The following is a 23635-nucleotide window of genomic DNA, read 5'->3' as shown; positions in this document are numbered from 1 at the left end:
CTGATTTAATAGTAAACAGATTATTTATGATTTTTTATTGATTGATTAGTGGTTAATCAGTCCTGCAAGAATTTTGAATATGATCGATGAGACATGTATTTTACCTGTTTCAGGGTAAAATTTAGGTGAAGTAGTTTGAAAGAGATTTTGAATTTGTTTTAGATTGTTGTTACTCTAGTTTTGGAGATTAAGAAGGTATTTGGTATTTTTGTCCATTTGGTTACATGAACTTCCGGTAATTTAAGAGAGAGAGAGAGAGAGGAATGAACGCTTGAGAATTATTCGAATATGAAAAACTAATTCAGGAGCGTCGCGTCAAAGGAGCCAATTTAAAAAGCCCCTTTCAAGATTATCAGCTTCCGCTTTGGCGACTGTTTCTCTCTCTATCTATCTCCCTCGCACTTTCAGAGACTAAGGAGAAAAATTGGCAGGCGAAAAAAAATACATCGGATTGGTAAACTTCCCGGTAATTCGTCGGTCTCCTCGCTTTGAACCTCTCTTAAGGGGTTTGCACGTCGTCCATCCCACAGAGGATGATTGACGCCATCGCCCGGAATTTTCTTGCGACACGAAATTATTGCGAACAAGTTGAAAAAAAAGTTTCCAATCTTTTTCCTTTAGGGCGCTAACGTATACCCTGATAACAAGCAGTAGTACATAGATACACATACTGATACGTGGTATTTAATATTTTTGGTCATTGCCTTAGCTACGAGTTGTTAAAAAAAAAAAAAAAGTAAAATTTAACATAACCTCAATTTCGAAAGTGGCACATAAATTCATCTTATTGAATGATTGCTCGGCAAAGGTCTTAAAACAAGGTGATTCCGTGTGAAGCAATCTTTATCGCGAAGAAATAAATTTCCTAGTCTCTACGCCTGTGGCACATGGCGGAACACTTTCTATAAACGCGAAATGGCTTTATTTCCCTATCATCAGACGCGAATCTTAGGGCGAGATGCGCCATCGGGCTTCCAAATTGAACAACGCGCCACGAACAATATATATATATATATATATATATATATATATATATATATATCACTCGGCCGCAAACACTTTAGGGACGCGTCATTAACTTACTGGTTATATTATAATGTCGGCCTGACTGCTTTATAAATAAGGTCGAAACAGTGTTAAAGTTCGTATTAGTTTATTACGTGCTTTACCACACTGTTTTCGTACCTCGGCCAGATCCCTTATGCATTTCCAGGGCCCTGAACAGCCCCTGGCGGCTATTAGTCGTACTATCTCGTCCCGTACGAAAAACAGTGGTGAGTATCCCTTCTACGATATTAAACTTAACGTAGGCAGTGCCCCGAGGCGCCTCTACTCGTCGTTCCCTCAAAGAATATAAGTGCAACGCGGTTTCACCGGGCTCACCGAATTGCCAAGGAGACTCTCGTGACTCGGCAAAGCGTAACTCTTTCAGACTCTTTTGAGTCGTAGCACGCGAGCGCACATGTCGGCAGATGGCCGATTGAACTCACTTACCGTCATCGGCAGTCTCATCGTTCGTCTCGACTCTTCATTGAAAACGAACAAATTTGACTATGCTTCACGTCACTCGAAAAACTCGTCTTTCTCAAAATAACGACGAGTCACACGAGACGTCGGCATCATTCTATCAAGGTAAGATACCGTATGTGCAACTTTAGTGCTCCTACTGCGAATGCATACGGTGCAAAGGTGAAAAAGATAGTAGCGTCATCGCAGCGCCGCCACGCGGTTCAATTAGCGGAATACCGGAATTACCAAGGGAGGACTTGGCGATAATTGAAGGAAGTGTGTGCGCCAGGTACGAGGTGCGTTACGCACTTACCGTACGCAAAGCCACGTTGTATACGTATACGTATAGTAACCTACTCACACCGTGCCGTTAGACGTTTGATTAATAGCGTTAGCGCTCATTGGTCACGCTACTAATAAAGGAGCGTTCACACGTATTAAACTCGCGCCTCTGCGCGCCACGTATGCCGGCTCGCTTGCCCGAGTGGCGGCCTCATATAACGAGGGAATGGCGTGCTTCGCTCATAATTGAGGCGGGCAGCTACAATCCAATCGCTTTTAATCATTCGAATTCATCTCGGGCCGCGCGAACCTGCCACCACCATCAAGTATTGTGACGCTAAAGGCATTTACGTATGTAGATATGCATATGTATATATATATACCTATATACGCAGGTTCGCATAAGTAATGGACTACTGCAGAAAGTAGGGGGAATTAAAAATTTTTTTTTTTTTTTCGAAAAATAGAGCGAATAAACGAAAACCCCTTTGGGGGATGGTTTACGTACGCTAATTAATTCTACTAGGTATACTGTAAGGGGTCGGAGCATTCAGGCTGGTTGGAACGGGACAAAACCCAAAATGGCGGAGATTACGCGAAATTATGCAAATACTTGGCATTGTAAAGTCGCGCGGGGGTTTTTCGTTTTATTGGACGGGCCCGCCGGTATCCTCGGTCGTATAACCGAAACAAAAGCTTAGCTAACGCAGAGACAAAGGGTAGGGAGAAGTAGATCCTCTCCCGGGGCACACATGCAACGGATTTAACTGCTTCCCGAGGCATTACTCTTCCTAACTTTCTTTCTATTATGTATTCGCGTATTTCGAGTCTGGCGAATATTTGCTGGGGAGTGAGATAGTGGAAAAAAAAAATTATCGAAAATTACGGTTTTTTGAATTTTGAATTTTTGAAAAAAAAAATTTTTTTCAGTCTGCTCAGATTTTGGAATATACAGTTGAACCATACGCGTCGGTTGACGGTACGGTCAATTTTGACACGTCACCGTCCTTGCGGTTCTGCCATTATTTTCCATTCTCATCTTTGTTCGCGCATTTTAAAAGGTGACAAAATCCCTAGGAAAACCACTTTGCCCGCGCGGTGGGGGTGGTAGCTTCTAAGAACTTACAATTAATTAATTAACTCGAGGCACCCTTCGTTAATTTGCGCGCCAAGTCAAACTTAATTAATTACCCTTTTGGATGACGGCGGGGGGTAGGTTAGGAACCACCAAAGCCCACCCTCGTCCTTGTCAATTGAAAGGGCTATACCTACGACAGTTTTGTTCCCATCTTTTCTCTTGGGGCGTTATCAATTAAAATTTTATGAAAGGAATCTTACCCGACATGCGTCCTTGAGGGATGAAATTATCTATTAAATTTTATACATATATGATAAATACACGTACTTCGATCCATTGCGTGTCTTCTTTGAAAATCTAAAACATTATATATACATATATAAGAAAATTTAACTCTGACTACGCCAATGGTACCCGACGAAGTGCCACTTGACGTAGAGGCTATTAATTACAAAGCCGACGCCATTGTGTCCTGGCATTGGAACGTCGATAACTTTTCTATTATCCTTCTAACGGGGATTTAGGATTGTACCCAGGCCCCTTCACGAGTCAGGAATCACATTGCGCAATTCACTGCTGTATTCAAATTAATTTTGCACAAGTTTCCATCACAAAAAATTCTTACGGGTGCTCGATGAGGATGATCCATTAACAAAAATTTTTGTTCCCACAGTTGTGAAAAGGGACTGGTAGCCTGGTCCAGACTACTGATGATACCGCTTTTGCTAATGAACGTCTTTTGATGATCCTTGAGGAACTGTCGAAGACGAACCATAGATATTAACAGCCCCGTACACCAAGTGAGTATCCGAGATTGTAATTAATCAATATTACCATCGACAATGGCCATTGTCAAGGGCCATTGTTACAGTTTACGACTATTCTCTTTGCGGGAGATCGAGTGCATCTCTCTGGCATTGTGCCTTTAATTGTATCGTTTAATTATGCCTTGGCAGCGCCAAAAAAGGAGAGCAGCGCCATCAGGGGGATCGGCAGTGATGAGAAGTAAAAGTGGTATTCCTGGCGAACGGGCGAGTAGCCAGAATATATCGTCGGTACGGTACTCGATACGAGAATAATCCCCTTGATCTTTTATATTTTTTTAGCGTCATCTCGACTCATCTCCCCGTCCTGGTCCATCCCCACCAGATCATCATCCGGCACGATGTGTAATTACGGACAATCGCAGGGATCGTTATTAACCCTTCCCAAATGCGAGTTCCAAATCTTGGACGTCCATTGTCCGCTCTCATTCATTACTGGAAGAGCGTGGACCGGGATGCTGCGGTTAGATGGCTGAGAGGAGGAGAAGAAGAAAAAAAGCCAGAGCGAGAGACAGGGACTCTAGGGTAGAAGAAACGTTGAGTTAGAAAAGGCTGGACCTGGCTACCGTGAACGGACCAACTTCTGACCCTCGGCAGCCGAACGTCAAAAGCCCTCAAAAGGACCGCCATGACCCGGCCCTGTCCAAAGCTCATTTGTTTCCGGCAACGCTCGAGGACTGACCAACGCTGACGCCCTCGAACGTCGGGACGCCGTACTGAGATTCACAGGATGGAAGGTTCGTTCTATGGCTTCTGAAGTTTCACAATATGCACGTCGAGCATTGACATAATTATATAAAGATATTATTTAGGTAAATAGATAATTTCTTATAAGTATTATTCAAAATGTTGACTACTGTTCACAGATAATTTTCGATAAAAATTATATCGATCCAAACGACCAGACTCCACTCTTGTAATGCCTGTAGGATGCTACTGATTCTTTCATCTTTCTTTTTAGGCCCCCCTGCCCGCCCTCAGGCCCATCCACAGCATAAGGCCCAGGTTCGCAGGCCTTTTTGTTTGCTCAGCAAGATTGCACGGAAATTGACCGAAGATTGCGGCCGACCGACGTTTGCTCTGCGGCCTCGAGCCTTAACGTTTGCGCCACCGCAAAAATATCACTGACTATCCACCTCCTCTCTATTCCTTTTATTCACATTTTTATTCGACCCGCTTCACCATCGCCATACCGTACCCTACGAAGTAAGTATATCCACCCTGAGTTTCTTATTTCAACTGCCTCTCACTCCGTTCTTACGTCACTTCCTCTTGGATCCATTTACTTTAAAATATCCAAAGGTCCTCATAGCCACGCTGATGTCTACTTTGTGTTTGCAGGTTCACGAGTACCCAGCTTTACCTTAAGGTACGAGAAATAGCACACGACGCATATACGACTATTGGTAAAGGACCCTACAGAGCTAATAAGCTTAACCGATACGCCAGTGACTCCAGTCTGCTTCCTTGTAGAATCTGATCGAATCTGATGGAGCGAGCACGTAGCTAACCACCCAGAGTATTATGTGTCGAAAAATATTCAAGAAAACCTTTAGCGCACTCCCCGTCAAGAAAAAGGATAATGGAATCCTGCCCGACAACGGATCAATGATTTAGCCACGTTATGATCCGCATTTAAAAAAGTACGCTCCACGCAGCATCCCAAATGATCCAGTTACGATCTTCACGTGGACCAGTGATACTTTCAAGGACGTGTACACTCTTTGTTCTAAGAAAACAAATCTTCACCGACGCCATATACGTATAATCGTTATACGATTAAAAAATCGAATCGTCCGATCGCGTGAATTTATCGGAATTAATCAAAAGTTATAGCGACGCATCGATCGTATTACCTACTGTGCGAGTATCGAGACGGGAATCGTATCGATGTGAGGATCGGTTGCAGGATCAGTCAGTGCTCAGCTGTATATGAATATACAGCGGTTAGGGCCGGTAGGTTGGTGAATAGGTATGACTGAGACAGGCGATTGAATTACCATAAAACGCCATGATTAACGCAAGGTAAACGAATATAACGCCGTAAGACCGCAGCGTGTTCTGTAGCAGTTAAGTGTGCCCGAGGCATAATTTCCTGTTGGTATTTGTGTACGGGGTACCGATATAAGCTTTATAAGCAATGCGAACACTGTGTGTATATATAAGTGTACAGTCACTGTCGTGTACAGACAATCAGAATGATCCAAGGGTGGGAGGTCCACGTATGTGAGCCGATACGGTAGGACACAACATATGATACATATGGGAACGTTAGCTTTGCGGTTTGAAGCCCGTAGCGTGTGGTACCCCTGGATCTATGGCGGGTTCGACGTTGTATAAGGACAAGAAGACAGGAACGGTGTCGAGTGACTGATGTGACCGAGAGCTCAAACGGTCTATATAGTTAACTTTCCTGGCATTACGTAAGCCCGAGTGATGATTGGTATACGATCGGTTACAGCGCTCATTGCGGCAAGAACCGCATTCCGATAATTAAATCGCGTACAATTAAAATTTAAAAAAAGGAATCGTATCGATCCATCGTTAGATCATTTTCGATTATTCATACGAAATTATTTGTAGAGGGTTCCATAGTCGTTTTGACCGTCTATGGGATTTGACCTTTTTGTAACTGACGTGGTCTCTTGGGGGTTGGTACCCTGGCTGTTTTGAGGTTAGTCTGGGTACTTACACGGCCTGACGGTAATGCTTTAGAGTCAATGCAATAATATATAGCGAGCTCGGGATAATGACAATAATGATGGCTGGAAGACTTGAGCGTCAGGCTTGACGATTGCTGGGAGTCCGAGTGAGACGGAGCGATGGCCATGTACGAAAGTCAAAGAGAGACACGCGGATGAGATAGAGGAGAGAGTGATATCCCACTGATGCTTCCCATTGTGGGGTATTATCTGAATTGCAGGCCTCGCCGTAAAACAGCCTCTGCTCACGGGCTGACCGGCTGGTTATTGTTGTTATTTCAATTAATGTACATTCCCATCCTGCATGAGCCAAACGTATGGTGCTTGGCTTCGTGTGCGACTCGCGATTGATAAAATGATAGCGTCCTCTATAGGTTGCGATAGAAGAGTGAACAGGTGATATATATATATTTCTTTTTCTTAGCAACCTACACAAACGGTACACAGTTGATACGGAGCTGTAACGTAACTAGGATATATTGCTATAAAAATTCCCTAGGACATTCACTAGCCTGTAACGAAGATCTCCTGTTACTCCGCAGTGACTGTCCTTAATGACGTAAAGGACGATTACGACCTGTCGTGCGTCAGTGTGAGTAAACAAATTTTTTGTATAACCTCCAAAAGCCATACGCTGCCCGGTCCAGGGGGATTCTGTAATTTTTGTGTACCTGTTGGCGATACCCGTGGACGGGGGTTTCATCAGGGTCCGAAAACCACCCCCGTTCGTCAAACAGGAGTAACAAGTGTACCAGGCACGTTACCATAGGCGGGAATAAAATTCCTCAAGGCAAAAACGGCAACCGGGGACCAATTTTTCATTCGTCCTCTCGTTCTATTTGGCCCGGTTGTCCCGCCTCGCTACCAACATTTCTGTTTCAGCCATGGCAAAGCATCCATCATGCGTGCGCGGGGTGGTTGCAGGGTTCCTTCGGCTCTATAAAAACTTAATTACCTTCATTAACCGAGAGAGCTCCCGAGCTGATCCTGCCGCTCGATCGCTACCGAAACGCCGTGTGTTGTGTTCATTAAGGGTTTACCTTGAGCTTGCGCACATGGGTCCAAGTGACTGGACAGACGATATTACGTTTGACTTCAAGTATGATTTTTTTTAAGATAAAAAATATCCCTGATCCCATTGACAAATTTTGAAAATTCTCACGTGGCACGTAATTCCCATAGAGATCCTATGGATATCAATGCAGCCAATCAACGACAATTATATAATTTCCCTTGACGCACGTTGGCGCGACCATCGCTATTATTTGCTTCTTATTTCCTTTTTCTACTTATGACCGACTCGCGTACTTTATTGTGCACGTATGTTCGTATGGATCTCCGTGTGGATGCTGGCGGATACGCATGCAACCACGGTAAATCGACGATATTCCACAATGCTCCTTAATGACTCGATCGTGCCGCCAAAGCCTCTTTGTGCCTGTCGACATTTTATTTTTATACTTTACCGCACGGGGCACCCTATAGCTCGCTATTAATTGCCACGGTACTGCGCCAACTTTGCCGCGAGTCCATCTTGCCGTTGATATACGGGATGGAGGCGAAGGGGATGAGAATTGTTTTTCAAAGGGCGAAGAAAACGGGAACGTGAATTGTTCTGTGCTGCGGGTACTTTGGGTAAGTTTATTTTTTCAGGCTCTACCAACATGGGATTTCGTAATATCGGAGACTCTGTGCAAACACGGGTCAAAGAATGTGGATGGAAATCATAAAAGAAATGGTAGGATCAAAGATAACCTACTGTTGGTAAGTTCAGTGGTAACAGAAGCGAATATCTAACATAACCTCTTTTGTCGGCTTCCTGGGTATACGGCATGGATATTTCAGTAGCAATCATATTGGTAATTTCCTAGCTTGATTGTCCCTGACCGCAGTCCTGGGGTTACTTATTTTACATTCCACCCTTATTCGGCCGATGATAAATTCTAACGGACGTATCGCGGTAACGGCCGGCGCCATTGGAGCTTCGGGTACGCCGTGGCCAGGAGTGCGAGATCAAAGGATCACCATAAACGATCCAATCAGTCGAGTAATTCGCGAAGATTGCGTGGAATCTGAGGATTCGTGGTGGGCGAAAGTGCTACCGTGCGAGATCGGGATTGGTGTCCTTGAAAAGTGGTATGTTACTTCGGAGAAAAGATTTATACGTGGATTTCTGTGGGATGGAAAAAAAAAAAATTTTCTCTTAATTCTACTTTTTATGCTCTTACGAAACATTAAGCTTGCCTGCGTGATTTTAATGTTATCTGTTGTATCGTATGGGGATATGGTTATTGAATTAGGATGATACAGTGTCTTATGTCCTCGACGATTATCGGTCAAGAGTGTTTTAAGATCATCGCCAGTACGCACACGGTCAATTAAAGATCGGGATCGTCACCTGGGACTTGCGTATCGGGTTTCCGACGTGGGAGGTCTACGGGATCTCTTCCAAGACGATGAGCCCGTGGAACTCTCTAAGAGGCTTCCATTCCATTCTCGATACGAACCGCGGGAATTTCGAAGCTTAAATCGCTTGAAAATTCCCGCCACGTTGTCCTATTGGAGTGCCATCCGTGTACGGTATAAATAATTGTATGTACGGTATGAAAAAATTTAAAAAAATTATACGTATTTATCGTATAAAAATATTTTGTATTTTCATAACATGTATTTTTTTTTCAAATTTTGCGTGATAGTTTTTTTTATATTTTTTCCCCCTCTGCAATTGGTCTGATCTCTCATCTGAAACGTACTGTCATACGTCTAACATAACCTAACCTTAGTTAACTCCAGGACGATGTCCAGAAGAAGCAAGAGACGAATTTGGGTGCGACGAGGCGAGAAAGTCCCTCGTACAAACTGGAAAGGACAACCCTGGGGCGTAACACGAGCCGACGATCATCTCGTGATCCTGACACGAGGACGAAATCGAGATTGAAGATCGTCACGAACACCTCCGACGACGGCACACTCGTTTATTAAGGGAGACCGCTCCTTTCAAAAGGACCAATGATCGAGAAGCGTCGGGTTGTCACAAACGATTAAAATATTAGAGGTCCCAGTCTGGAGGAAGGGTAAGGCCCACGGGAATAGTCAGTAGCTGTCATTGAGTTTGGTAGAAAAAAAAAAGAAAATTTAAACTACGGAAACTCAAAATAAAGTCTAGATGACACAAAGTAGATACCATATAGTGTAATCGGTACTTGTGTACTTGACTTAAAAGGTTTGGATATCGCAGTCGACGATAATGCTGGGTACACACTGTATATTTTTACAAACTCAAGTCCTTGAAAAAAAAATATATATATATACTGAATTACTCGAACGCGTAATGATTCATCATATAGTTTGGTTTCGCGCTAATGCGAATTTTCTTGGAGAAACACGCAGGACGAAACCGTGAAAAATCGTTGAAGGATCGTAACTCGACCGGAAAAGTCTCCGGAGCCTTGTAAACTCGGCTTTATGAAGGATGCGGCTTAATGGACCTAGAAATTGTCCCCATGGGAGTGGCGGGATGGGACAAAAGATCGGCCAACGAAACGACCGGTCCTCCTCCACCTTGTTGACTAAATAAAGGATTGCAAATTTTGAATTCTAATGGTTTCCAATGCACAGAGTCACTTTTCGAGACTATAGAAAAATTCTCTGGCTAACGGTTTTGCAATTTGTCACACGAAATTATTCAGAGACTCCATCGGTAATATTACTACACAGCACCACAGATAAGTATACCCAAGAACGTATTCGAGTATTTACCTAAAATTTGAAAATTTTACGTTTAAATTAATTTTCTGTATTTTATTCTTTTTTTCGAAATATTCTTTTTTTCATTTGTTAATCGCTATTTATTTTTTATTTCAATTTTATCTTGGCAGGGTACTGTATCTAGGTATGTACCTATCTATGTACTTGCATGATACGGTCTGGTATGTTGACTGCATACTGGATGGATAGACAACATACGGCCGTCTTGCTTTAATAGATAGAAAGATTATGTTGCAATTGGCAAAGGGATAATATTTTCTTCTCTCGGCGAAGGAGATTAGTATAAAATTACAGAGACTCGAGGTATACGTGCCTCCGCTACGTATCGCTTGGTTTCGTTGGGTTCTCAAGCGCTGCCAACTGCAGGGCAGACGAAGGACTGAGATAGTTGACAGTCATTTGTCAGATTAACGGAGAACCACTGCTCACAGATGTCTCCGCCTAATTAGGCGGACTGAGAGGTAAAATTACACGTTTCGGAGCATCTCAAATGAAACACAATTCATTACCGTGGCTCCCTTTAAAGCTCGATGCGCGCGCACATACCTCATTCTACTGTCTGACCAACCACTTTTCAGAAGGATAATTGGGGTTTCATTTGCAGCTGCGAGATTGGAGTGGATCGAAAAATTCGAAGTGATTGTGAATATTTTGTAAGGAAAAAGAAAAAAGTGAGAATGAAAAAGTCAAAATAGAGGGTAAAGACGAAAAGAGGGTTCCTGGTGGTCAATCACCTGCTTCTTTATGGGCGACAATGCAGTGATCTGTCGAAACAATCGAAATGAAAAATCCATAATGTCCGATCCGAAGAAAATCGTCAGATACCAGCGGGTAGGATAATAGAGAGGATTTAAATGGGAGACCCGACCAGAGAGCACAAAATCACCAAGAGGTGGTTTCCTTCGAGACCGTTGTTTACGCGGCGGAAACGGGCTATAATCAGTGTTGGCTGCGCAAAACCGCAAGCCTACAATATTACTGTCATTTTCACTGGGAATGAGCAAGTCCGCCCTCGCAAAGGGAAAGGACGATCAGACCGAAATTAAATGAGGTAGATCATCGCCTCGTCACTCCCGTAGCAGTCAATTTCATAAAAGCTTCTCCAAGAACCAGCCAATCGAGTAGATTCCAGACGCGCGATTGAACCGACCCTAAAAATCTAGTAGTTTTTACGCGAGCTCCGATGTAGTTTGACGACAAGCTTCATAAAAGTGTCGCCAGTGGCGCTGGTGTCTCTACAAGCAACCCGCGGCAGTTCCGGTAATAATGTGCGGTGCGTCGAGAATGATGCCTTTACTCTCGTCACTCTTTGGTTTAATTTATCGTTTTATGGTCCTTTCGAAGCCCAGCTCAGTCCACTATACACAGTGTAGCAACAGTAGTAGTCGTCGGTGGCACCGTAGCGAGCCGAGGGGCCGGAGAAGAGGAAAGGCCGAAGTGGGCCGAGCGAAGAGACAAATGAACCGCGAAACAAAGGACTGGCGTGGGGCGCAGGGCGTGGCGCTCGGCGTATTAAGCCCGCAACGCGGCATTGTCGGGCTCGTGTTATTGTTGTAACCACCGGGGTTAACTTAATTGGATTTAAGTCGAATTGTTTGCGCACCACACCGCACGTTGGACAGACGTAGGATCTTCTTCGAGTTGGAAAAATCAGTGTCTATGCTTCTGGCCTCAGGATTTCGCCAAGAATCCAGTATGCTGAACTGCCGTATATGATCCTCACAATTCTAGCCACTAGATTTTCATCCTATTAGCTTCAAAGTGCTGCGTATGCACTTTTACATGGATAAGTGTTTTCTTGTATGCGTATACGGATCTCACGAAGATCATTGGATGCCACGGAATAACCACTGCTGTTCTTTTCACTAGCTACAGGGAGCTTCCCCGTGAATGTAAAAGGTGAGAAGGTGTATTCGAACAGTGTGTAATTAGAGTTATTACTTTAACAAGCCGGTTACCGGTAGAGGCAGAGCCATCGGGGAATCATTGTTAGCTGCTAATGCAAGTCTTCTTTGCGTGATAAAGGCACAGCCCAGTGCTCGCATTTTATTTCGTCCCTGCTTACTGCAGCCAAGGTAACCGTAGATGCAATGATAAAAATTATCGCAATGAAGAAAATTAATTTAGCATTTTCTTTCACCATTCATATTTATGATCTCTACAAGATCACGAGTAGAGTCTCTTCGTACAAGGGGCTCGTAGGAATTGCCTGGCAATGTGTCAACTAAAGTCCCGTCCGCATGAACGCTAGACGAGCGCAATGGGCCGGATAAATCCTGGACGTGTTTCGCAAAGGAATTTTCGACGCTTCATTAAGTCAGGCTTCTCGCGCTGCGACGCTGTCTCCGAACTTGAGTTTGACAAATTATTTCTTGCGGTTTTACACCCTGGGCCTCAAGCTGTCTTGGAAAAGTCTCGGGAAAATATCGTAAACCCTGCTGCAACGTACTTTGCTGTGTTTACGGGTGATGGCAGCACGGTCGGACGAGCTAGGTAGACACGTTGCGTTTGCCAGAATGTAATATTACACGACTGTACCGGTAGAAGCGGCGCGTCGTTCGCGTCCACACTGTACATGCTATATCTACGGTATAATATGAAACTTTTATCGGATTATTTTTGTAATTAAAATTAACAACCGGCACGCTGCCAAATTAGCCTTCTAATACCCCGGAGGGATGACAAGGTGGGGGATGAGATAGGTAGAGATAGGGCCCACTGTAAGAAAAGGGATAAGACCCCCTTTTCCCTTCATCGCTGTGGTAGTTAAAAGATGGCAGTGCTACCATCATCAATACGTGTCACGGACTTATGTATTCACTTTATACACAAGACCATTTACTACATAGCGCCTTAATTATCCCAGCCATTCTTTTAGCGTGCCACTGACGAGCACGTAACCATCACCGATATCTCGCGATTTCTTTTTTTCACCCCATTAAACCCCCCCCCCCTTGTAAGATAATATGAAAAAAAAAAATTAAAAATTAAAAATATTTCTAAAAATCCGTGAAAATTGAACTTTTTTCTTTTTCTTCTCTTTCGCTCTAGCTTCACTCCCGTTTCCTTTTCTACACCCTCCAGATGGATCCTCGTATACAAGAAGCGGTCGGATTAGCGGTGGAGTTCGGTAGCCGAGACAGCGGCTAGCAATCCCTAGCTCGTTGAAATGATTCCACTTATCCGCGGCGGGGAGTCCCCAAAGAATCCGCGTCGGACAAAGCGGGGAATCGAAGGCAGCCGCCACGGGACGTCCGGCTACCGAAGATATTTCATTTACCAGGACAAAAAGTTCCGTTCCTCTCGAAGACGGTCCCCTGCGCCTCCGTGCCGGGGCAGCCCCAATTCCACGTGAGTATACGCCGTCTTGAACCGAGCGAGGAATTCGAATTAATATTCGGCGCTGACATACGAAATTACAGGCAGAGGCCCCGGTTGCCGCCCGCCAAGAAACAAATGAGCACCGATCATCTTGTCCGGAGCGACAATGGCCATAGGAACCGGGCCCGAACTCACGGGGCTTCATTGTCGTTATCCCGTTTGAGAGCTTTCTCGCTTCGTTTTCACTCGGTAATCCTCGGCTCGACCAATTTGGCTACCGATTTTTATACTAATTGCATATCGCTACGTTCCTACTCGGAATTGAACTGCTTAAACCGATATTGAGGTGCGCGACTCTTATTATTATACATCCTTTTTTACAGCTGACCATCTCGGCCCGCTTTCGTAATACGACTTACCGGTTTTGGTTAGGTACCAGTTTCGGTGTCCTTTGAGGATACATCAAAGATCACTCGGATCTACGATTGATCATAAACGATCCAACGTCATGCGGATAATTACCCTGGTACATTTACAAGGTCAGTCGAAATCGTCTTTGCCAGTTTAATTTGACGTCTGTCACGTGGTCCATTTGTTTCAGCATCACTGCGATGATATTCAAGAGATAAGGGACAAGAAGATTTTACGGGTCTCGTCGTCGTATCAACGTCGAAGTCACGGAGGTAGCCGGTATTCAGGAATTTTCGAGGATTCGTATACCAGCTGCGAGTGCGAGAGAGACAGACTTATGGGTATACAAGCGTAAATTACAGGTACTTTGTCAAATTGGCCCTATTATGACATCAGTTTTGAGTGTTTCTAATTTGAGTATAATTTGAAATATCGAAGTACTTTACTACCCAGATAAAGAAGTCATTCCCAGGGCAGACAGAGTCACCAAGTCGAAATGCTAAAAAGTTGACGAGCCAGAGAAGGAAGGAAAGAAAATAAAAATAAAGAAAAGTCAAACTCCAATGATCCCACGACCGAGAACGGAAACTCTTCTCACCTGTTTAAAGCGTCGGCCATTGTCCGCGAGATAATTTGGTTAAAGTAACTAATTGTTCGCCCTTTTCAACTCGCCGCTTATGATGCCAGGAGCGGTCCCTTTGTCGTAATTAATAGTCCTGCTCACAGGACCTTACTTCTGCCTAAATGATTTCCCATCCATCTTCCAGCTCGAGACTCCCGAGCGACGTGCTGCTCTACGCTTTTCCACGAAAACACGAGAAAGAAAACAAGCCGGCAGCGAGTGCGAGAGAGACGGCGACGGCCGTTGGCCAACGGGAGTAAGAGAGAGAGAAGATCGGATCCAGTCAACGAAATAGACCACGTCAACAGAAAACGATCCCATCATGTAAAGCGTTGTCGATGTAACGATCAAAAACTCGAGGTTGAACGTCGGCCATTTTAACGTCCCGGACTGTCTAGCCTCACGGCGTACAAACATCGGGCACGGAACCAACAAGCCGTATGAGTAAAAGGTGTCAGAGGTTGGCCGCGTCTGGTTCCACGGCTGTTGGCAAGTTAGTTAGTGGAATATGGTCTCCGATTAGGCTCTCCAATTGCCACATCCGCAGGAAGGACGTGCAGGTAACAATTTCAAGTTCTCAGTGGTTCTCATGGCGTTCGGTGCGCATGCGCACAAAGTCGACGGCCATGATGGCAAATAATTTCGTTGAAAGACAAACGTCGATATATATATATATATATATGTAACGGCGAATAGCAAGTGGTCCCAAAATTGACGGGGCATTATACCTTGGCTATAGTCCATTTGAAAATGACTTTCGGATACGGAAGAGCGATAAGGCCCCGTTTCTATGGACAGACAATACGGGTTTTACAGGCTATAATTGTCTGGGCCATATGCCTCTCTCGTGTTTCTATGCTTCGGACAACGTGTGCTCGACGAAACGTTTCCATGCTGAATGTACGTAAGGGAGATGTAGAAAGAAAGAAAAGAGATGAAAAATATATTACTACAGACAGTTTGAGCTCTTGATGTACAGATAGCGAGGAGATAACATACTAAGCAGTTCCCATTTACCTCCGACGTTCTCACCCGTTTATGCTTCGCGTTCTAATTATAATATTTAAATTTTGCCGCCATGTGCGACCCAACTACCCTTAAGCGCGGTATAAGCCTATGTGCTGTACAGTCCTGTATGAGAGTGACAAGAAGAACCGTATACTAAATGCAGTAATTTTATGGGGTAAATTAGTAGAGAGAGAGAGAGAAACTGTTGGCAAAACATTCGTTGGGTATCGCGATGGCGATAATTCATTAGCTACTAGATAATAGATACGACTCGTTCCTGGCTAGTTTTCATAGTAAAACTTTGATGCGCTATCGCGACAAATTATCCGTTCGTGTTTATCTACCAGGTACTGGATGTTTAGCGTATAGATGTTTAATAATGTACTGTATACTCTCTAGAGCAGATTTGACTATAGTTTAATATGCGTGTTGACAGTAAGGCTTAGGCGCACTATATGTAAATTTTTTTTAATGAAAAAAATCGCTCCAGGCGACTGTCGCCTGATATGTAAGTCGGAAGTGCTTTCGTCATAATTATTTAGGGTGGCGATTAACGAGTGAAATACGTTGGTAATGTGATATTGAAATATCTGTTGATATATAAATATATATTGTAATGTATTTTTTTTAACTCGATACCGATGGCGAAAAATCCGAGAACTAATGTACGTTATCTTCGGCCGTCTATATTTCGTTGATGCATCCGCAAGCCAGGCGGGCGCTAGTCAGTTCTTTTTTTCACCGGGAACTGAAAAGCCGGTATGACCTGAGAGTTAGGGTGGAACCTATCGGATAATTTGCTGTACAGTCCTGTATGAGAGTGACAAGAAGAACCGTATACTAAATGCAGTAATTTTATGGGGTAAATTAGTAGAGAGAGAGAGAGAAACTGTTGGCAAAACATTCGTTGGGTATCGCGATGGCGATAATTCATTAGCTACTAGATAATAGATACGACTCGTTCCTGGCTAGTTTTCATAGTAAAACTTTGATGCGCTATCGCGACAAATTATCCGTTCGTGTTTATCTACCAGGTACTGGATGTTTAGCGTATAGATGTTTAATAATGTACTGTATACTCTCTAGAGCAGATTTGACTATAGTTTAATATGCGTGTTGACAGTAAGGCTTAGGCGCACTATATGTAAATTTTTTTTAATGAAAAAAATCGCTCCAGGCGACTGTCGCCTGATATGTAAGTCGGAAGTGCTTTCGTCATAATTATTTAGGGTGGCGATTAACGAGTGAAATACGTTGGTAATGTGATATTGAAATATCTGTTGATATATAAATATATATTGTAATGTATTTTTTTTAACTCGATACCGATGGCGAAAAATCCGAGAACTAATGTACGTTATCTTCGGCCGTCTATATTTCGTTGATGCATCCGCAAGCCAGGCGGGCGCTAGTCAGTTCTTTTTTTCACCGGGAACTGAAAAGCCGGTATGACCTGAGAGTTAGGGTGGAACCTATCGGATAATTCGATAACTTAACGGATCCTGTAGATTTTTGGGGACGCGTAAAATCGAGAAACGCAACTGGATGCACGAACGGGAGCGCAGGATACGGAAATGCGCAGCCACTCAGGCCGTATAAAATCGAAATCCCTCCACCAATTAATAAATCGGTAGCACTCACCGGAGCCGGTTCAGCTGATCCGTCAAGGCCGAGAACTGCATCCAGGAGACACTCGGGTGGGCACTGCACTATGGCACAACACTGCACTTCCGGAACGCTCACAGAAAATCCACAGAATTTCCTGGATATCGCGACAGCAACGCGAGAACCGCACAAACGAGAAGTTGCTATACCGTATCGAAACGCGGCTAGAAAAACTATAAACAGACAGCACGGGAGCGCGAGCCAGTTCGTGACACCTCGGTCGGTGCCCCGAGACAGACTGCTTTGACAAAATATCCAAATTCGACAACTAATAATTCTGATCATCCGATTGGTCGAGACCCTTATAGCCGATAACGCTTCCATCTCCCTCGATTCGTCCCTTTAAACCAAATCGAGAGCGTTCCTTAGCGAATCGGTACGTAACCCTCGGAGATCCTCCACGGCCGCTTCCCCAGGTCGTCGAGCGACAGTTGGGCCCCACATCCTTAACCCGGGCAGGAGGTTCCTCCACTGCCCTTAACCGTATCAAAACCTTATCTCCGCCAGCTCTACAGCCCTTTGCCCATCTCCAGCGAAACCACAACGAAATTTTCCGAGAGCATTGGCCTAACTGTACGAATCAACCCGAGAGCACAGCTTCTGAGCAGGGTGGCGACCGGAAGGGAACCAGAAATCGAGAACGTTATCTGTATCGGTGGCCGGAGTCGCCTTGTGACTGTGAATCGAAAAATCACGTGACAGTATATATTCAATATATTATACACAATATCTAGATGGAAAGCAGATACGATCCGTCATAGTTAAAGCGACCATCGACAAATCTCTATCAGGAAGCAATGACTGGGAACACTTGACGCTGGATAATGACGGTGTCATCGATAACGTCACCCCTCACGCATATCGACAGGTTCGTCACGCTTGTTTGACCTTCGATTATTTACATGAGAATTACGTCAATCCGAGCCTGAAATTCTGAAGAATCATCGATATCTAAACGGTGACGAAATAACAATCGATTATCTGTCGGTACGTATATTTTTTATGTATTTCAGGTAAAATCATTTTCCGACCGTTGCGTAATCAAAAATTAATCTGATTCGGTATGCAGTACTTTTTCTTTTTTTTATCGCTCATCAATTTTCATATTTAATCATTTCTCTTTTAAGTCAATGCTCGTGCTACCAAAGCTCGACATCGGTAGCCGCGCATAATGCGCGCTCACCGGCTCGACTCGGGCCGACATAAAACACTCACGCGAAAGCGAGTAACACGCGGGCAGTGCCGGAAGTGGGAGCAATTAACGATATAAGTGGTCCGCTGGTCTCCGCGGTAGATAAAAATCAGACTAACGTCGAGTCTAGCAGCTCTTTCTTGCCACCCGGTATATAGATCAGGCTTTGATAATGGCGCGAGAAGGCAGGTGCCTTTTGGACACATTATACGCTCTTATTCACCTTCCCTCGTACGTTTTGTTTTTTACCGCTGTTACTCCACTCAAGTCTTTTACCACCACCTCCTTTGCTTCTGACTGCTATTGCAAGGTATATATATATATATTTTTTCTTACTAGCCTTCAAGTCCTGCCAACTTGCCAGATAGACAATTCCCTACGTTCGACCATTACGAGTCAGTCCTACTTGCATATAAGTGTGTCTACTGGCTTTGATACCCGTCAGTTTTTTTTACCTCTATTTTCTTAATACAAATTTTTTATTTATTCTTCTTCATCAGATTTATGCATTTTTTTATTATACTGATTTTAAGTTTTTTTTTTTTTCTTTTTTTTGGAAATTAATTGGTACCTGCTGTCATACTGATAATGCTCAGGCAGCCATTGGGTAACAAGAACGGTAACGAATCGGATAACGGACAAGCGGATGGATGGGCAACAGGATGCGAGGGCAGTGTCCCTCTTACTTTTGTTCCTGCGATCCGCCGTTGGCTCTTTTGTTAACTGGTTTTCAGGATGCAGAAGCCAAGCAAAAGCTCAATTTGACCGCGGCTCAACCACATCCTCTGCTTATCGTCCACGTACAGTTTCGTCTGAGAAAAAACGTACGGGTTGTACATAGCCGTAACTTTATATATATTTTTAAATTCTAAAAAAATGTGCTGGAAAAAAAAATTTTTTCGAGTCTTACCATTCATCATGGACGATATTGACCTAGGTTAGGTTTTATCAACGATAATCAACGTTATCGTCTCGTCCTTTAAATTGGCATCGAAGCCAAAGCTTAAGAACTGTTTGTGCGCAGAGATAGTGATCCTGGGTTGGCTGCTTATGGCACGAAGTGTCTCGGTTGGCTGAGTTCAGCGTCGAAAATCGTTAGTGCTTCACCGCCCAACCGCTAATGGGGTCCAAATTAATTTCACGTAATTGGGGGAACATGGGAGAGTTCGAGTAGACGGATATTTGAGGTGGTGGGTGAGGGTTGTCGGAGGGTGTAGGCGAGGGTTGAACGAGCTACCCGTTTTACCCTAATAGGAATAAAATAACCCATACCGATCGTCATAATTGTGGTCCTGCCGGAAATAAGCAAATATGATTAAAGAGCCCCTTAGGTAATTTCTATATACCATTTTCACCACGGCGTTACGCTTCGTGTAACGATGACTTTAGACCGTACGTATTACGTTACAGTGTATTATATGATACGGAGGAGGTTATAATGACTGCTTGAAAAATTCGTTGACTCAAGTGCTAAAGCAGTCAACGTGGAACATTTTTCTTCCATCCGATCTTGCACAGTGGAATATTTATAATGGAACAGGGACAAGTGGCGATCGTTTAATAGACTCACGTGAACCGATGTAAATTTAGTATAATATATTTTCCATATAATAATTTTTGCTATACAGACATTATGTTACAAAGCATGGGTTTACCTATTTTCTCCATTTACTTGGGGCTAGAGTCGCGCGAGCGACATAACCCTCAATCGCATTCGATGCGTCGACACTTAGTTTTTTTTTGCTTTTTTTTTTCTTATCTCTCAACTCATTAGGATTCGCCTTTTCGTCTATCACCTTCACCATCTCGAACGTCATTTTTATTTTATTTATTAATTTTCCTCGTAGAACCTAGTTTTATACATTCATAATACTGGTATTTTATCGCGAGCACGTTTACATAGATTTATCCGATCGAGCAGCCATCTTCTTGAAGTTAGTCTGAACGGAACGGATTTTTGGGGATATTGACAAAATTTTTTTTTCACGAATAATTTTAGGTATGAAATATTTAATAAATTATTTATATATATATATATATGTAAGTTTTTGTCGCTCGATCAGGTAAATCCCAAAACACGCCGCTTCTACGTATACAGGATCTGAAAAATATTTCTCAATATTCTTCATTGGCTCGAAAACTTATGTCCTATCGAAAAGATTACGCCGACCCTCTCTCATCACATTAAACTTACGTATGTATATTTCCCAATTGGGCTTTCATCCTCGCGACATATTACCTATCTATGTACAACCGAAGAATATTGGGGCTGCGATGTGAACTGAACTTTATGTATTTACAGCGTCTTTAACGTCCATTAAATATATAATAGGGCATCGAGAGTTAGAATAGTTCATAGATCAAGCGAGTAGTCCCTCTACGCAATTTTGGAGGATTCTTAAGGCCCATTTTCATGAGAGTCAAGAGATCAGCGACAGATCTCATGATGGGACCCAATTGACAAGGTTCACTGGGCCCCCACCGCTTTGGGAATCCACTGTCACGTTTTAGATACACAGACACTCACGAAGTCCCTTCTCAAAGTAAGGGGGGTATTTCCATGCGCTGTCAAACACGGTAGTTATTTGAATAGGGGCCTTACGCGAAGGGCCTTAAACAGTTTTTACAAACTCGAAACGGACGCCATGGACGACTGTAATTTCGTGTCATTTCACTCCGTGATTTCTTCCCCGAGGCTCTGAGACACTAATGTCATATTAATTGTAGATTCGCGTTCAGCCACGTGAACTTTGTCTTTTTCTTCTTTCTCGCCACCAAACGCGTCTGGTTGATCTTGGAAATTGATAGGGAAATCTCTTTCTCCTTTTCTCCTGCGATTACTGGCTACTACCGAGTATACGAATTTTCTTCATTTTTCACTGTGACTGACGTGACCGACCCGGTACAGGAGTCCATTGGCGATTTCAATCTATTTTTCCACATATGATTGAACAGAAGATTCGATCTTCACGTATGAACTTCAGTACGTTCAGCAGGAGTCGAACGATCATCCAGTGTGTCTATGTACAATGAAGATCAAGGGACCCGAAGATTCGAAGGATCCAAAGGACCATTTAAAGTCATCCGAAGGATCCCTCATCTTCTAAGATCATTCCTGGGAATGCTTCAGGATCATCAAAACGTCCTGAAAGGACCATATCAGTCACCCGGGTATCATATAACAGCCCGCGACCAGGTTCTCAGGACTTGGTCCATCCGTCGATCAGGATCTTCATCAGGTGCGTATCCTAGACATCGTGTATACTCTCGTCATCACTCTGATCTTTTATACTCGGCGGACTGTCTTCCCTGGGAGGCGGTGGACTCCTCTCCAAGCTTCTACTTCGCGGTCTGGCCATAATAGCCCTGTCAAGATTTTCCTTCTCGCGTGGCTCCACAGTCTCAGGACTGTCCCTGTAGTAGCTGCTGAGGGTTGACAAACTGGAGCTGGCTGCGAGGGTGCCGAGGGGGGCGCTGGAACCCGCCATCAGCATGGACGGATAAAATCTATAAGGCAATGGCTTCTGAAGCGTCATCGCCGCTGCGGCTGGACGGTAGTACAGGTCGTTCAGGGGCGGCGGCGGCGGTCTTCCAGGATACAGCCAGTAGTTTCCGGCTGCTGGATGTCCTGGTACACCGGCGCTACTGGCCTGCAGTGTGTGAAACGCCGCGTAGTTCCCAGCCTCAGCGAGTATCTCCAAACCGACCAGGGCCTGTCTCTTCCACTTTGTCCTGCAAGCAAAAAATATATATATAACCCCCATTTTCATACCCTGTACCAAACCACTACCCCATCGCGAAACGCAATTTTTTTCAAAAAAAAAAAAAAAAAATCACAAATTCCAAAATAAAAAAATTTCTATAACTCCCCAGATTCCTTAGGCTACATCAACGGCTAAATTCGCAAGGATAGTCGATTAAGAATTTTCCCAGTAATTTGCCCCTCGCTCATTTTATCCCCTTATCGCCGAATCTATCCCTTTCGATAACAGCTACCCTCGACACTGGGAAACGATTCTCCCCTCTTCTCTCCGATACCACTCCTCCCTCCTCACCCACTCACTCTCTCTCTCTCTCTCTCTCTCTCACGTATGTAAATCCCGATCTGGGACAATTACGCTAAAACGGGGTGGCGTGCCGCCAAGTGGTTACGTTGGCCACACTGCGGAGCTTATTATACTAACAAATAGCCCGTGGAGTTCAGTGCCTAATCATCGCGTATCATGCCACGCACACAGGCCTCAGCAGCCCCGTACGGCCAGGAGCCCCGAGTCTTGGTGGATATATAAACACGAGCCGTTCGCAAAGAGGGTGGATAGGCCGTTACATTACGCAGAGACTGACCCTCCGTGTAACGTTCCTGAATAATACAGAGAAAATTGCAACCCTTCCGTAGTAAGCCCCAGAGTCAGGTGGGGAGGTGCGAGTTACGTCCGATTTTCATTCTCGATAGCGGCGCCAATTTTCTTGCCTATGAGACCCATTCGAAAAGAAAGAAAGAAAAAAATGCTCCCAATGAATTTTTTTTTTTTTTTTAATACCCTTATAACCATCTATTATCATCCCTCCTACGGGAAACCAAAGTGGTAGCCCAAAGTGCGAGAGTAATTAATAACCTCCCCTCGTCCACCCCTCTATAGGGGTGGCAAAATTCGACAATTAATATATTTCCATGCAACCCCTACCTTACACGCAGTCCCGTATAACCATAGAGGCATGCATGTTAAATGTAGGCCAATTTTATAGACGCGTAGCGTTGTAAAGGCGCAGGGCAGGAGAGGGGTAGCAACCCTTTTGTATACGTCGGTCGAGTAAAATCGTTCATGAATTTTAAACAGGCCACTCTGCGAATCGAGTCGTGATCATTTTTCATTTTTCGTCGACGTGCGAGCCGGGCAAGGGAGTGGAGGGGGGGCAGCCCCCATGTGCGATTATGTGATGAGTAATGTTTTTTAATACCCCCCCCCCCACCGGGTTTCACCTATGCGCAATACTCGAATAGGTCCCTGGGTCTGCGCATAACACTTTTGCACCCTTGGTCCTCTGCGCGTCGCTCTTTGCATTTGTGGGCCCTATACTGGTTCCGAGTGCACTATTCTAAAACACCCTTAATTGCCCGGCTTCGGCTCTCTTTATGCCCCGATGTTGGCTCTGGTGAACGCGCGCGCACAGACACCATTGATTTATCGTCCAGGACGGGGCTCTCGAGGGGTCGCCTTGGATGGATCATCCCCAACGTGGAAGAATGAAGGG

The 23635-nt window shown here is 44.2% G+C and overlaps 1 protein-coding gene and 1 long non-coding RNA gene across 3 annotated transcripts in view; one reads left to right on the top strand and one right to left on the bottom strand.

Annotated features, from left to right (window-relative positions):
* Positions 1–11466: 11466 nt before the first annotated feature.
* LOC112495279 lies at positions 11467–15212 on the top strand. The gene is made up of 6 exons (XR_003061665.1): positions 11467–12062; positions 13215–13514; positions 13586–13733; positions 13868–14010; positions 14086–14257; positions 14349–15212. It is a non-coding gene; the product is annotated as an uncharacterized LOC112495279 (long non-coding RNA).
* Positions 15213–19963: 4751 nt separating this feature from the next.
* LOC107273901 (homeobox protein B-H1) overlaps positions 19964–23635 on the bottom strand; it is a 20673-nt gene continuing 17001 nt past the window's right edge. For both annotated transcript variants that reach the window (XM_025091176.1, XM_025091177.1), the window contains exon 4: positions 19964–22114. In XM_025091176.1, coding sequence (XP_024946944.1) covers positions 21631–22114 — 484 coding nt within the window. In that variant the 3' untranslated portion in view covers positions 19964–21630. The remainder of the gene's footprint in view (positions 22115–23635) is intronic.

This window comes from Cephus cinctus, unplaced genomic scaffold, assembly GCF_000341935.2.
Source record: "Cephus cinctus unplaced genomic scaffold, Ccin1 Ccin1_scaffold1857, whole genome shotgun sequence".
In the NCBI taxonomy this organism is placed as follows: domain Eukaryota; kingdom Metazoa; phylum Arthropoda; class Insecta; order Hymenoptera; family Cephidae; genus Cephus; species Cephus cinctus.
This window is presented reverse-complemented; position numbering and strand designations above follow the sequence as displayed.